This window comes from Acipenser ruthenus, chromosome 36 (genome assembly GCF_902713425.1).
Source record: "Acipenser ruthenus chromosome 36, fAciRut3.2 maternal haplotype, whole genome shotgun sequence".
In the NCBI taxonomy this organism is placed as follows: domain Eukaryota; kingdom Metazoa; phylum Chordata; class Actinopteri; order Acipenseriformes; family Acipenseridae; genus Acipenser; species Acipenser ruthenus.
Window position 1 is genome coordinate 517,372 of NC_081224.1, and position 15,854 is coordinate 533,225.

General features: G+C 44.7%; 1 protein-coding gene across 2 annotated transcripts in view; it reads left to right on the forward strand.

Moving 5' to 3' along the window:
- The first annotated feature begins 204 nt into the window (after positions 1-204).
- Positions 205-15,854, forward strand: part of LOC117962684 (microtubule-associated serine/threonine-protein kinase 1-like) — a 36,387-nt gene continuing 20,737 nt past the window's right edge. The window contains exons 1-6 of one of the 2 annotated variants that reach the window (XM_059008068.1): positions 205-1,309; positions 4,313-4,344; positions 13,285-13,373; positions 14,730-14,805; positions 15,465-15,543; positions 15,649-15,809. In XM_059008068.1, the coding sequence (XP_058864051.1) occupies positions 1,271-1,309; positions 4,313-4,344; positions 13,285-13,373; positions 14,730-14,805; positions 15,465-15,543; positions 15,649-15,809 (476 nt within the window). In that variant the 5' untranslated portion in view covers positions 205-1,270. Of the gene's footprint in view, positions 1,310-4,312; positions 4,345-7,850; positions 8,094-13,284; positions 13,374-14,729; positions 14,806-15,464; positions 15,544-15,648; positions 15,810-15,854 lie in introns of those variants that run through there. The other variant, XM_059008067.1, reaches the window with a different exon arrangement.

Below are 15,854 nucleotides of genomic sequence, written 5' to 3' on the forward strand. Positions count from 1 at the left end.
TTCCATAATATTATAACACAGCGCCCCCCCCCCTGCACAGGACAGCGCGCAGGCGCAGTCGCCGCTTCCACTGCCAAAGCGACTCCCCGTTACAGCGTTAATTTGACTGCACATCCGGGGGACCGGCAGGGGTTAAAAGTGTGACATCGCTTTTGTCTTCAAGTCGATCAAGTAAGGGGGAGGGGCGAAGGGACAGGATCGGGGGGTCAGTGATAGAGAGAGAGAGAGAGAGAGAGAGAGAGAGAGAGAGAGAGAGAGAGAGAGAGAGAGAGAGAGAGAGAGAGAGAGAGAGAGAGAGAGAGATATTTTAGTGCCACATACTCAGTGCCTTAGATTCTCTTATTAGCGGACAGAGAGGATTGCTGCAGCGGAGAAAGCATTTTCGATTCAGCAGCACCTTGTTGATATAATAAATATAAATATAAAGTATGATATATAATATAAGATAATATAAGAATGTGCACGTTTGACTTATTTGCGAGGGTTTGTTTTTGCAGATGTGAACACAGACGCGGATGTGCCGGGGTGTCCGTATTTTGTGGCTGTAGCTGCAGGTCATGTACGCGTATATCTCCGCAGTAGGTATATTACACGTATTTACCGGTAGGTGTTTTTGTATGTAAAGGGTCAGTTGCAAGATACAGCAAAGCGGCTTTGTGGATATCGTTTTAACAACAGGCATCTGCGTGTGGTGCCGCCCACAACGCGAATTCGGGTCAGTTCGCCAAAGACACCCCCACTTAACGTGTTCAATTCACGCAGGGCCGCCACGATGCACAGATAGCATTCGCGTGTGTTTAAAGGAATTGAATAAACGAATCTGGACGCACAATGATAACGAGAACCTGCACCCCAGAGGAAAACAAAACACAGTAAATGTTTGGAGCGCAGAAACGATTGGGAAGCGGATATGGATTCTGCATGGTTGACTGTATCACGCGTCCTCAGTAGAGTTTCTCGTTAGTTTCACTTATTCAGGATTTGAAGAATATTGTATATATTTTTATTATTATTATTAGAAACTCTGATTTGTTTTGTGGTGTTTTTTCTTCCGTTTTATTTTGGACTCGAGTGTACGTTTTGTTTTGTTCTGTTTTTGTGTGTTTGCACTCCGTTTGCTTGGAGTTCTGCTTCCCTCACCCCGGCCCGGATTTTTTTTGGCAAATGTGCTGTATGTCGCAGAATTAACGGGGTTACTTTGGGATAGTGCCAAGTTCACGACTGGACTTGGAGACAACCGACAACGAATCAAGCGGCCCCGGCCGGCACCATGGACGACTCCGGTATCATTCGTCGGAGAAGGCTTCAGGTACAGTCTATAGATATTTACTTTACAAACAAGCCTCTGATTACAGTGTTGTGATGCGCAGTGCTGCTGAGGGAATCAGCACCTCGGACAGCAGTCACCACGCCAGCCACGATGTAAACTCGGAGCGGTTTCGTTATAACATCGGGGAGTTCCGTGTCACGCGTGCGTAAAGCTACGCGGCGGCTCATCACTCCAACCTCGGTGTAAATTAAGACATTGTAAACTTTGTTACTTGAAATGACACACGTTGTGATTCGTGCTCGGTCTGTGTTTGCAGCTGGGTGACGTAGACTCCCAATAAGTGCGTGAAGGATTTTCTTAATCACAGAGAAACGTTTGTCATTGCATTTACAAGCTTTTTTCTGTATTATTATTTAACTTGATATAAATGAATCACTTCTGTGCATATTTTTCAGCCAGTCTTTCATTACGATGACGTTCTGGTCACTACATCAATGAAAACCTGGTTTTGTTTTTTGGGATGGAGAAAATCCTCTTTCCTCTGACAAAGCATATTTTAAAATCCAAAGAAAAATGTGTGCCGGAAATAAGACTTTTTAAAACGGATGTGACGCAGCAGTCCCTTCGATCAAACTTGTGTAAATTCTGGGTGAAGTTTGCTGGAGCATTTTATTTTGAAAATTAGTACTTTAAGTTAAACCTTGAGTGACAGGTGACCAAAAAACAACCATTTGCCAAAACATCTTTAGAATAGTAGACTTTCTACCCCTGCAGTAAAGCAGGAACACTAAAGCACTGACAGTAATGCACGTTGCTGAGACAATGCAGTCCTGTGAAGAGCCTCCATGTGTCTGTAACTCCGAGGCTCCACAGCAAGCGAGAAACAATTTGAAAGGTTACCTTAAGGATGCGGAAGAGTTTCTATTTCCTGGAGTAGGGACTGTGGTTGCAGCTGTAATGTGCTTATGGTCCAGCAGGGGGAGGGGAATAAGACTAAAACAGAATTCAGGTTAAGGGTTCCAGTAGAGAATGCTTCAATCGAATACAGAAGTGATGCATTGTGGGGGCACAAATCAAACTACATCCATAACTTAAAAGATCCTCGTGTAAAACATACAGGAAAGTCAAGCAGACAAACGTTTCATTCGTCATCAGTGTCATTTTCAAAAGTAATTCTCTGAGGGTCTGCACTCAGAACCGGGCGGTTGCGAAGGTGCAATGCGGGCTTGTCATTTCCGGTTACAGCCGCTGAGGCATGAAGCATTCAAAGGGTTGTCTAACCCCTTATGTAATAAACAGCGCTACCCCCCGATGTGATAAACGACCCATCTGTGCCCGTTCTGGCTTTATTTCTTATGTCTGAGTCTGTCTGAGTATTCATCATTCATCCTGCTTTACTGGCGATGATGAGTCACTGCACCCTGGTTTATTGAAGGGTTTGTGCCAGTGAAGGTGATGTCACTTCTGGTAACCCACTGCCAGGCTTAACAGACTGCCGTGATGTCACTGTCTGACATTTAGTCAACTAGCTCATCCCTTACCAAAATAAATCCCAATTGCAATCCATTAATAATCCCCAATGAAGCCAGATCCGAGCCTCGAGGAGATCACAGCTCTACCACAAGGAGTTTGGGACAGGCAGTTCACTCTGTGGTACCGATACACTGTCTGGCCCCTTTAAAAGGAACTGTTCCTGATACGGGTTTGGGAGGGAGCAGTTCAGTCTCCATGCCTCAAGCCTGCCCTGGACTGGAGGGAGCACCCTTTCTCTTAGGGGGGTGAGGGAGGGAGCAGTTCAGTCTCTGTGCCTCAAGCATGCCCTGGACTGGAGGGAGCACCCTTTCTCTTAGGGGGGTGAGGGAGGGAGGGAGCAGTTCAGTCTCCATGCCTCAAGCCTGCCCTGGACTGGAGGGAGCACCCTTTCTCTTAGGGGGGTGAGGGAGGGAGGGAGCAGTTCAGTCTCCATGCCTCCAGCCTGCCCTGGACTGGAGTGAGCAACTTTCTTTTAGGGGGTGAGGGAGGGAGGGAGCAGTTCAGTCTCCATGCCTCAAGCCTGCCCTGGACTGGAGGGAGCACCCTTTCTCTTAGGGGGGTGAGGGAGGGAGCAACAAAACCTACCCAATCCCTCCCTGAAAAGACAATAGCCAGTGTGGATGACAGAGCTGTCCGCAGAGGGTAGGATGAGAAAGCAGACTAAGAGACCAGCCCTGTGTTAAACCCAATTACACTGAAAGCCTCAGAGAAGACATCAATACAGGAATATCAGGAAATAACTACAAAAAAAAAACAACACATCTCCAAGTAAGAAGCCTCTAATCTGAGTTTAATCAAATCTATCAATGCCTACTGTTGAAGGGGCAGACCCGCTTCAAGGACCCCTTTTAAAGTATTAGTGGGTATGAATTGTAACTGATCCTCTTGCTCCCAGCAGTCGCTTTGATGTGGGCAGTGGAGCGTCCATGGAAAGATGGGCTGGCTCGGTCTAATCATTTCTCAAAGGATTCCTGAGCTGACTGCTCTGAGGAGACGAGGACCCACGTGCAGCTTATTAACCATTCGAATGTAAAACTGCCTCTTCCCTGGCCAAAGAAGACGTTGAGATTTAATGAGCAACGTTTCGACTAGAAGTCGTTCTCATTGACTGAGTTGTAAAGACTTGAAAAGGGTGCAGTGGCCTCGTTTATATTATTATTAGACCAAAAGGAGAGCCTGCTGTTAATAGTTTTTAAATTTATTTTATTATTTATTTTATCGCCTTATCCAGGGCGACTTACAATTGTTACAAGATATCACGTTATTTTTACATACAATTCCCCATTTATACAGTTGGGTTTTTACTGGAGCAATCTAGGTAAAGTACCTTCCTCAAGGGTACAGCAGCAGTGTCCCCCACCTGGGATTGAACCCACAACCCTCCGGTCAAGAGTCCAGAGCCCTCACCACTACTCCACACTGCTGCCCCTTAAATGCATTGGGAGGGGGGGAAGGAAGCTGCCACCAAGATGTAATAAATCTGATTCTTTTTTTTCATTGTCTTCACAGAAGGACCTGCCCTTGCCGAGGAAAAGCAGCAGGTGAGTGATAATGTTTTGGGTTTCATCTTGGCTGTGTGGGGTGATGTGCACTGAACTGTATCACATGCAAACCACATAGAGGACTGGAAACGGTCTCTCCTTGATAGGCTGTGTGGTCCAGTGGTTAAAGAAACGGGCTTGTAATCAGGAGGTTCAAATCACAACTCAGCCACTGACTCATTGTGTGACCCTGAGCAAGTCACTTCACCTCCTTGTGCTCCGTCTTTCGGGTGAGACGTAGTTGTAAGTGACTGCAGCTGATGCATAGTTCACACACCCTAGTCTCTGTAAGTCGCCTTGGATAAAGGCATCTGCTAAATTAACAAATAATAATAATAATAATAAAATAATAATAATAATTAGAGCTGTCATCTCGTGCAGTGTGGACGAGAGGATCGCAGAACGAAGCTGAGCCACTCAAACTGTGTGAAATGATGTCTCTTATACAAAAAAAAAAAAAACAGACACGCCACGCATTAACTTATTATAAATCACACGGTTTTCTAGACTTCTGAGCTCATCCGGTTCCAAGCAGCTGATTGATGTCAGAACCTCATCGGGTCTTGAAGGATCCGTTTCCATACCCTCGTCTCTCGCTGTCTCAAAAGAACCCACGACATAATTGCACACCTCGTAAAAAACAACAAAGTGAAGCTGCAGTGTGCTGAACGAGGTCCTGTCCTTGCTAGAGCTGCTAAGCACCAATCAGCAAGGCCAGCACCTCCTGCAGCATGCAGCCTTTGCTCTTAACAGCACAGCACAGGGCTCGCTGGCTGCTGTCCTTGGTGCTGATCTGGACTTGCTCGGTTCACCTCCCAAGCTCCCTGTCTCATTGATTACAGCCCCCCAGGGTCGTGTTGTTTGTCGTTCCTCGCTGATTCTGTCTCCTGTCAGTGGGGTTCAGAAGCACCCAGCAGCTAGCATTGCGCAGCGAGTGCGTTTTGAAAGCTTTGACTGAAGCGGGCCCCCCTGTTAGAGGATTGGGGAAAGCTTCCCGTGGTCTGGCAACTCGTTGGGGTTTAGCTTTCACATTGCCGTCCTGTTGAAGCCAATTTACTGGAGCGCAGGACTTGAACAAACCATTTTTGTGCTGCTTGAAAGTGTCTTCCGGTCACCTCGTTACAAAAAGGATATCGCTGCTCTAGAAAGAGTGCAAAGAAGAGCGACCAGAATTATCCCGGGTTTAAAAGGCATGTCGTATGCAGACAGGCTAAAAGAAATGAATCTATTCAGTCTTGAACAAAGAAGACTACGCGGTGATTCAAACATTCAAAATCCTAAAAGGTATAGACAATGTCGACCCAGGGGACTTTTTCAACCTGAAAAAAGAAACAAGGACCAGGGGTCACAAATGGAGATTAGATAAAGGGGCATTCAGAACAGAAAATAGGAGACACTTTTTTTACACAGAGAATTGTGAGGGTCTGGAACCAACTCCCCAGTAATGTTGTTGAAGCTGACACCCTGGGATCCTTCAAGAAGCTGCTTGATGAGATTCTGGGATCAATAAGCTACTAACAACCAAACGAGGAAGATGGGCTGAATGGCCTCCTCTCGTTTGTAAACTTTCTTATGTTCTTATGTTCTTATGTTCTTGTGTTCTTGTGTTCTTATGTTCCTGTGCTCTTGTGTTCTTGTGCTCTCGTGCTCTCGTGCTCTCGTGCTCTCGTGTTCTCGTGTTCTCCAATCAGCATCAGTTACCTAACTGGGGAGTGGCCACGTCTGTGATTGCTGGCAGGGATGGATTTAACCCCATCCCTGCCGTTACATTCCCACACACACATTATTTACAGCAGCCAGGCTTCTGCCCTGCCACGCACGTGCTGATTAGAGAGATTTGATTTGACCTCCGAGGGACTAGAGACTCTGAGATGGAGCTTCTGTTCTTGTATCCCATGTGAAATTTTTCTCATTATTCCTACTTTGCATTTATTTCTTAACACGAGTGCCACCATCAAACAATTTTATTATTTGTTTATTTAGCAGACGCCTTTATCCAAGGCGACTTACAGAGACTAGGGTGTGTGAACTATGCATCAGCTGCAGAGTCACTTACAACTACGTCTCACCCGAAAGACGGAGCACAAGGAGGTGAAGTGACTTGCTCAGGGTCACACAATGAGTCAGTGGCTGAGGTGGGATTTGAACCAGGAACCTCCTGGTTACGAGCCCTTTTCTTTATCCACTGGACCACACATATTGTTACATGTTCGTCAGATTTCTTTACGACTTTCTGAAGTTTTTGTTTGAAGGTGATGCTCACGGGGAAGCAGCTTCCACAGCAAGCGTGTTGTTTTACATCTGTCTCTTGCAGCCCCGGTTCCCCTGGCATAGACCTCGACCGCTTCACTCTTCATGCAATATGATGACAAAGCGTTCAGCAGCGTGCCTGTCTCCGTGCTTCAGTGTAGTCAGTGACATCTGGGATTGTGCTGAGTCACAGCAATAGCATAAACTGCCGCCCCGCTTGGTAATACATTTGAAACCCGGAAAACGTTTGCCAGCTCGGTATAAATTCTGTAGGCACAGCTAAAGACATGCACATGTGTTTTATTACACGTAGCTCGGTGGTGCGGTGGTTAGAGAAAGGGGCTTGATACCAGGAGGTTCAAATCCCAACTCAGACACTGACTCGCTGTGTGTGTGCGACCCTGAGCAAGTCACTGAACCTCCTCGTGCTCCGTCCTTCGGATGAGACGTCAAACAAACGAGCTCCTATTGGAAGTGACTCTGCAGCAGCAGCAGCAGTTGTTGATGATGCAGAGTTCACCCCCCTAGTCTCTGGAAGTCGCTTTGGATAAAAGTGTCTGCTAAATGACTTATTAATACTAACATTTTGACTATGACTAATTAGCAATAATGATAAAATAATAATAATATAATATATGCACTGACAAATGCATGATTAAGAAGCAAAGAAATTGACCCTCTAAACACAAGTGAAGTGACTGTGTGCTGGTAATGTAATAGGTAACTGTGTGCTGGTAATGTAATAGGTAACTGTGAGACTCAGGGCGGAGATTCAACTATCAATGCATGTTTAATTGAGGCTGGCAAAATAAAAGCCGTGGGGACCAACACAAAATGAATTGTTTTATTATAAAGGTGCTTTAGCCCGGACCTTTTCCTTTTTCGGTTTGATTGAGCGAGAGAAAAAGAGTCTGCTCTTACACCCCAGCCCCTGGGCCTCAGCGGCGCACAGACAGCAGAGTCGGAAAAGGTAATGAAAGGGTTAAGTCCGTCTCAGCTGCAGCAGGAGAGAGACAGAGAGAGAGAGAGAGAGAGAGAGAGAGAGAGACTTTCAACCCCAGTGCTTCAAGCAGCTCTCTCTCCTTTCACATCATCTACTGCCTTTCCATCCCTCCCTCCCTCCCCCCTCCCTCCCTCCCTCCCTTCCTGGCTTTTGCTTCCCCCCTCCCTGCATACCCTTGAGACCAGCCGAGTGTTGCTGTGCGTGTGGCTGAAGCAGAGAGACGTTTCACCCCTCCCCTCTCTCTCTCTCTCCTCTCTCTCATCTCCTCTCTCCTCTTTCTCCTCTCCTCTCTCTCGTCTCTCCTCTTTCTCTTTTGCTAACCTCCCTTTATTGAGCGTGCGCACACACACACACACACACACACACGCTCGCTCGCTCGCTCACAGCCATGACAATGTCATCTCCAGAGGACCATGACTGAATCTTTCTGGGCAGCCCTGTCCAGTTGCTCTGCTCCTAGATTTTTAGACAGCAACATGTTCCGACGCACCAAAAGGTAACCTTGAAAGCCTGCTAATATTATTCATATTATTATTAGTTGTATCGTTATCTTTTTATGTATTCCATATTTTTTTTTGATTTTGCAATGGTGCTGTTTTCTCCTGGTTTCATTGTACATATGTGTGTGTGTATCATATAGATAAGGAGATAGATAGATAGATTTATATATGTGTATTTATATATATATAGAAATGATATTTTAATGGCTGTGATGTTTTTATGGGTATGTTATCTCAATGCATATTGATGACGTTCTTTACTGTGTATACTTTTAACATTGAAAGGCCAGTTTTGTGACGTTTCTGTTTGAAGCGATCTGTTGTCCAGTCTGGTTTTTTTGTTCATGCGAATGAGAGATTTCTGGAGCAAGACGTTTTCTATACTATGCAGTGTTTTTATGACGTGTTGTTTCAGGCATATATGCGTGTGTTTTGGTTTGCAGAGAGCATGTGCGTGCGTGCGTGTCTCTGTGTGTGTGTGTGTGTGTGTGTGTGTGTGTGTGTGTGTTAATTGGGTAATGGGTTAAGAAAAATAGTCAATATTGAAGGACTTTTAATGCAGCGATATTGAACTAATCTCATTGTGGTGAATCTGTTCTCCATGGTGAATCTGCACAAGGACCGGATGTTTGGATGTTTCAGACTCAGAAAGGGTTGTCTGGATTGCTATGCCAGAGATGACACAAGACTCTTGCAATACGCAGGCTAATGCAGCTAAAACATATCGATTTTGCTGGACAGTCTTAGGCTAAGGTTTGAACGAGGTGCCAAGCATTAGTCAGCAGCTGTGACGCTCTTGAAACGGACCCGCTCCCACTGTGTTCTGTCTGCTTGGTGCTGAGTATATCGGAATGTGTGAACATTCTTGAAATGGGTTCCGTAGCAAAACACTCAATGCTGATTGGTTAAACATAGGAAGAAGGCTCTGAAGAGGGCGGGGGCAGTTTCTCTCTGCAGGCGACCATGAAAGTGCAAGACTGTCTGAAAGCAAGGTCTGCAAACAGAGAAATCCCTTCACCGAGTGTAGTACCTGATACAAAAAAAAAATACTACAACGCATGCTTGCTGTAGCAGCTGTTTCTTTCAAATCATGTTTCAGATCTACAGCAAAACGTTTAGCATCACCTAGAATGATAGGATTGAGGCATCTTTTTTTTTTAAACACATAAGAACATAATTTAGATGTTTTATTTCACATCATGTAATCAAAGAAACTACAAAATAGCATTGCGAGAAAAAAAAATTCTACCAGCGCTGTATGTAAATGCACAACATTTATTTATTTGATTTTTTAATTAATTATTTCTGTATTAATTTATGGAAACCCTTTCCATCATCGCTATACTGCTTCACAATCACCTCGCAGCAATGCTAGTTTCACTGTCACATGACTGCAGTGTGGGATGATTGAGCCATTAAAAACGGTCCATAAATCCATCAAGTGACTGCTGGCCTTCCCCTGGGTGTGTTAGCTGGGGGGGGGGGGGGTGCTCCAGAAAGAGAAAGGGAGGCTCTTACTCTCTGAACAGCCTCCCTCTGTGCTGGTGGAGCAGAGAAAGAGAAAGGAGAGGCTGTTATACTCTCTGATCAGCCTCCCTCTGCTCTGTGCTGGTGGAGCAGAGAAAGAGAAAGGAGAGGCTGTTATACTCTCTGATCAGCCTCCCTCTGCTCTGTGCTGGTGGAGCAGAGAAAGAGAAAGAGAGGCTCTTATACTCTCTGAACAGCCTCCCTCTGCTCTGTGCTGGTGGAGCAGAGAAAGAGAGAGAGGCTCTTATACTCTCTGAACAGCCTCCCTCTGCTCTGTGCTGGTGGAGCAGAGAAAGAGAAAGGGAGGCTCTTATACTCTCTGAGCAGCCTCCCTCTGCTCTGTGCTGGTGGAGCAGAGAAAGAGAAAGGGAGGCTCTTATACTCTCTGAACAACCTCCCTCTGCTGTGTGCTGGTGGAGCAGAGAAAGGGAGGCTCTTATACTCTCTGAACAGCCTCCCTCTGCTCTGTGCTGGTGGAGCAGAGAAAGAGAAAGGGAGGCTATTATACTCTCTGAACAGCCTCCCTCTGCTCTGTGCTGGTGGAGCAGAGAAAGAGAGAGAGGCTCTTATACTCTCTGAACAGCCTCCCTTTGCTCTGTGCTGGTGGAGCAGAGAAAGAGAAAGAGAAAGAGAAAGGAGAGGCTCTTATACTCTCTGAACAGCCTCCCTCTGCTCTGTGCTGGTGGAGCAGAGAAAGAGAAAGAGAAAGGGAGGCTCTTATACTCTCTGAGCAGCCTCCCTCTGCTGAATAAATAACGGAGAAGGAAGGACAGAGTTATGTATCACTTTGCAGTGTGTGCACCGGCTGTGATTATGAGCGTTGGGAGACTCTGAAGCCCGTTAGGGAGGACAGTCATGAGCCAGCTGCCCTGCGGCCCTCCTCCTGAGATATCTCAGGCTGTCATACTCGGCACTAATGCATTTCCTGTCAATATTTAAACACCGTCTTCTCTTCTTCCATTTCATTTAACATTTTAAGATTTCAATTCAATATTATTATTATTATTATTATTATTATTATTATTATTATTATTATTATTATTATTATTATTATTATTATTATTATTATTAATAGCGCGTTGTTGTGTTCTGTGGCATTGCAAAGCTTTCATTCGGAATCTTGTTTCATGGTTTCATTTCAGATTTGAATATTTGAATGCTGAAGTGCCTATTTGAATATTGTGATGACAAACCTTTGGTCATAGCTGTGTGTGTCGTCACACTTATATCTTGGTATCTTGAGACCACCAGAAGGGGTTTTAAATTGCTCTCATACCACAGCATACAGCTATACATTACCATCTCTATCCTGTACTGTTCTGTGATTGTCATCGACTCTATAGACACATAGACTCAGAAATGTCTTCATCTAGACAATGTGGGGAAGCTACAAAAAAGGCCAACAAGATGCTCGGATATATTGTGTTGAATTTAAATCAAGGGAAGTCATGTTTAAACTTTACAATGCATTAGTAAGACCTCACCTAGAATATTGTGTTCAGTTCTGGTCACCTCGTTACAAAAAGGATATTGCTGCTCTAGAAAGAGTGCACAGAAGAGCAACCAGGATTATCCCGGGTTTAAAAGGCATGTCGTATGCAGACAGGCTGAAAGAATTGAATCTATTCAGTCTTGAACAAAGAAGACTACGCGGTGATTCAAACATTCAAAATCCTAAAAGGTATTGACAATGTCTACCCAGGGGACTTTTTCGACCTGAAAAAAGAAACAAGGACCAGGGGTCACAAGTGGAGATTAGATAAAGGGGCATTCAGAACAGAAAATAGGAGGCACTTTTTTTTACACAGAGAATTGTGAGGGTCTGGAACCAACTCCCCAGTAATGTTGTTGAAGCTGACACCCTGGGATCCTTCAAGAAGCTGCTTGATGAGATTCTGGGATCAATAAGCTACTAACAACCAAACGAGCAAGATGGGCCAAATGGCCTCCTCTCGTTTGTAAACTTTCTTATGTTCTTCTATGGATAGCGCTAATGTTGTTTTTTCAGCTATGGCAACGGGGGGTTGGGTGTTTCTGACATAACTGATTTTTCAGCTTGGCTGTCTATTCGTCCATTGACCAGCTCATCAAAAGACACTCTCAGTAACAAAACGACACCACCTGTTCCACTGTAAAGCGAATTCGATTCCGGCTGTGGGTTTGTTTTGTGTGCTGTGTCTGTGTGTGGTTGATCTCTGATGTTTTCTCCAATGGTGCGTATTGTGGTGAATGAAAAAGACATGCAAATTAGGGACATCTGGCGGCCTTGTCATTGTCTGTGCACGAGATTGATTATTTCTCTGATTTCCTGTAAAGAGAAACACTAAAAGCAACTATTTAATAACAAGCATTTGGACTACAAGTCTTTCTCGAGGGCTTTAATACATTGCAATATTTATAGATTTGAATGCATGTGTTGATCCCAGCTGTAGGAAGCATTGCAATGGATAATAAGACATGGAGATGGGAGCCACAGAAACACTTGATTATTATTTATTTCTTAGCTGACGCCCTTATCCAGGGCGACTTACAATTGTTACAAGATATCACATTATTTTTACATACAATTACCCATTTATACAGTTGGGTTTTTACTGGAGCAATCTAGGTAAAATACCTTGCTCAAGGGTACAGCAGCAGTGTCCCCCCACCTGGGATTGAACCCACGACCCTCCGGTCAAGAGTCCAGAGCCCTAACCACTACTCCACACTGCTGCTCCACATGCTTGGTGGCTTTTTGGTGTCTTGTTACTTTGTTACATTATTAGCTTGCTAAAATCACATTGTGTGAAAGCAATCTTAATCAAATCTAATTTCTCACACAATCATGGTGTTGGTGTGATAATGGATGCGCATGGAAATGAGCTGGATTTTAACACGACTGACGTCAAGACAAACTGTGCGGCTAAAAATAGCGTTTTTAATTCACTTTCTCCAATTAAAAAAATATCAAAAAAAAATAAAATAAAAATGTGATATATATTTACAGCTCTGGCCAAAAATTTTGCATCGCCTAGAATTTTAGGATTGGGACATAATTAAAAACAAAACAAAACAAAAACATATGAAAATAATTTTGATATTTTATTTCACATCATGTCATCAAAGAAACTACAAAATGACATTGTGAAAAAGTCTTCCGGAAGCCGTGATAGCAGTCCAGTCGTATTTCATGTTAGATTTCGTCATATTTTTTTCATTGTCAGTTTTTCGTTAACTATATGGGAAACTACAAAGCGGTGTGTAATTCAATATGTTTTTTTTTTTAATTATTTGTATTCATTTTCCAATTTCTTCCAATTTTGGAATGTCAAATTGTTATTCAACCTGGCTCAGCACTGCAACCCCTGAACTGACTCAAGACGAGCACTCGCGTCCTCCGAAACGAATGCCAACGTCATTTTTTTTCACTCTGCAAGCCCGCCGTGCAGCCATCTCCTTAATGTCCAGCGTCGGAGAACCAGGCAGTTCTGACTTGCATACAGGCAGGCCTGCAGGTGCTCAGCCAGTTGGCAGTATTTGAAGGCAGTATTTAGAATTTTAAAGCATTTAAAGACAGCGTTGTTACCTTTTAAGACAATATGATAGCATTTTCTGAAAGCTATCTCTTTGCCCTTTTGACTTTTATTCTTGTGTTTTTCTGCTCTTGTTTTTGCACAGTTGTCGAACCAGCAATCGTAAGAGCCTCATTCTGACAAGCACCTCCCCCACGCTGCCCCGCCCACACTCCCCTCTGCCAGGGCATATCGGTAAGTACCTTGGACTGGGCTGTGCTGTGATCAGGGTGTGCTGTATATTATAAAGACATTTCAGAGGGCTGGATCGCATCAATATCAGGGTCTAGTGCTGTATATTATAAAGATATTTCAGAGGGCTGGATCGCATCAATATCAGGGTCTAGTGCTGTATATTATAAAGACATTTCAGAGGGCTGGATCGCATCAATATCAGGGTCTAGTGCTGTGTATTATAAAGACATTTCGGAGGGCTGGATTGCATCAATATCAGGGTCTAGTGCTATATATTATAAAGACATTTTGGAGGGCTGGATTGCATCAATATCAGGCTCTAGTGCTATATATTATAAAGACATTTCAGAGGGCTGGATCGCATCAATATCAGGGTCTAGTGCTATATATTATAAAGACATTTCAGAGGGCTGGATCGCATCAATATCAGGGTCTAGTGCTGTATATTATAAAGACATTTCGGAGGGCTGGATCGCATCAATATCAGGGTCTAGTGCTGTATATTATAAAGACATTTCAGAGGGCTGGATCGCATCAATATCAGGGTCTAGCGCTGTATATTATAAAGACATTTCAGAGGGCTGGATCGCATCAATATCAGGGTCTAGTGCTGTATATTATAAAGACATTTCAGAGGGCTGGATTGCATCAATATCAGGGTCTAGTGCTGTATATTATAAAGACATTTCAGAGGGCTGGATTGCATCAATATCAGGATCTGGTGCTATATATTATAAATACATTTCAGAGGGCTGGATCGCTTCAATATCAGGGTCTAGTTACTGTATATAGCGCTCCTCATGTCATCCCAGTGTGCTTCACAGTGAATGAACAAACCTCTTAAGAGCTTGTGGTTCTAATCGAATCCAGCCATATCAAACTGCACTCAGACAAGCACGCCTTCATCTGAGGCTCAGTCTAGGTCCTGCTGTTGTCAGTTAAATAAACTCCATAGCAACTAAAAGCCCGGCCGGATTTTCGAGCGGCTATGTGGCGGTTCTAAGTGGGTAACATGAAAACAGATCAATGAGAGAGTGGAGACAGATTGATGCCACAAAGTGCCGTGCGGAATTAACCACTTACCTGCGATGCCAGATTGAACGAAGTGCTTTCATTTGAGTTTTTTTTTGCTCTTTTGAAGTGTGACCGAAGCTATCAAGAATGACGATGGTACCCCTAAAAGAATGTGTCTCAAATGATTTGAACAAACGGATACAGGACCCCCAAATCTGTGGAAACGCTCCGGATTGAAATCTTGTTTGTGGAAGACGTCATTTTATTCAGTTTATTTCATGTAAGTGATTACGCCATTCCGTTTTCAGCCGCACTCAGTTTTCTCTGTTTCCTGTCTTGCAGGAAGCAGCCCGTTGGACAGCCCCCGAAACTTCTCTCCCAGCACCCCAGCCCACTTCTCCTTTGCCTCCTCGAGAAGGTAACAATTCAAAGTTTAAAACAAGCTCCTGTAAAGGAAACCAGTTTGGTGTTTGCAGATGAGTGCGTGCAATAACATTTGACATGTTAGCGAGTTTCCATTCATTCATTCCTATATTCAAAACACATACAGCTTCCACATTTATCCTCAGACACGCAATGAATAGCAGGCTCGGGGGTGCGGTGGTTAGATGAAGGGGCTTGATACCAGGAGGTTCAAATCCCGGCTCAGCCACTGACTCCCTGTGTGTGTGTGTGTGTGTGTGTGTGTGTGTGTGTGTGTGTGTGTGTGTGTGTGTGACCCTGAGCAAGTCACTGAACCTCCTTGTGCTCCGTCCTTCGGATGAGATGTCAAACAAACGAGCTCCTATTGGAAGTGACTCTGCAGCAGCAGCAGCAGTTGTTGATGAGGCATACCTCACCCCCTAATCTCTGTAAATCGCTTTGGATAAGATTCAGGATCTGCTGGTCTGTGTTAACGCTGTATTGCTGTCTCTCTCTCTCTCTCTCTCTCAGGGTGGATGGGGGACGCTGGTCTCTGTGTTAACGCTGTCTCTCTCTCTCTCTCTCTCTCTCTCTCTCAGGGCGGGTGGGGGACGCTGGTCTCTGTGTTAACGCTGTCTCTCTCTCTCTCTCTCTCTCTCTCTCTCTCTCTCTCAGGGCGGATGGGCGACGCTGGTCTCTGGCTTCTTTACCTTCATCGGGTTATGGAACCAACACCCCCAGCTCCACTGTATCGGTGAGTCCCCTGTATGCTGTCCAGGTGTCTCCCCTCCTTCTACTGTGCATCGGCTGGCATAAATAACGTTTCCTTCCTGTCCTTCGTCCCTCCCGTTCTCTCCAGTCCTCTTCCTCGTCCCAGGAGCGTCTCCACCAGCTTCCCTTCCAGCCCACGATGGACGAGCTGCACTTCCTGTCGAAGCACTTTGGCAGCACGGAGAGCATCACCGATGACGACGGGGGTCGAAGGTCGCCAGCCATGCGCCCTCGCTCTCGCAGCCTCAGGTATTACCACTGAATTCAGTTCTGTATTAGCACTCTATTCAATTC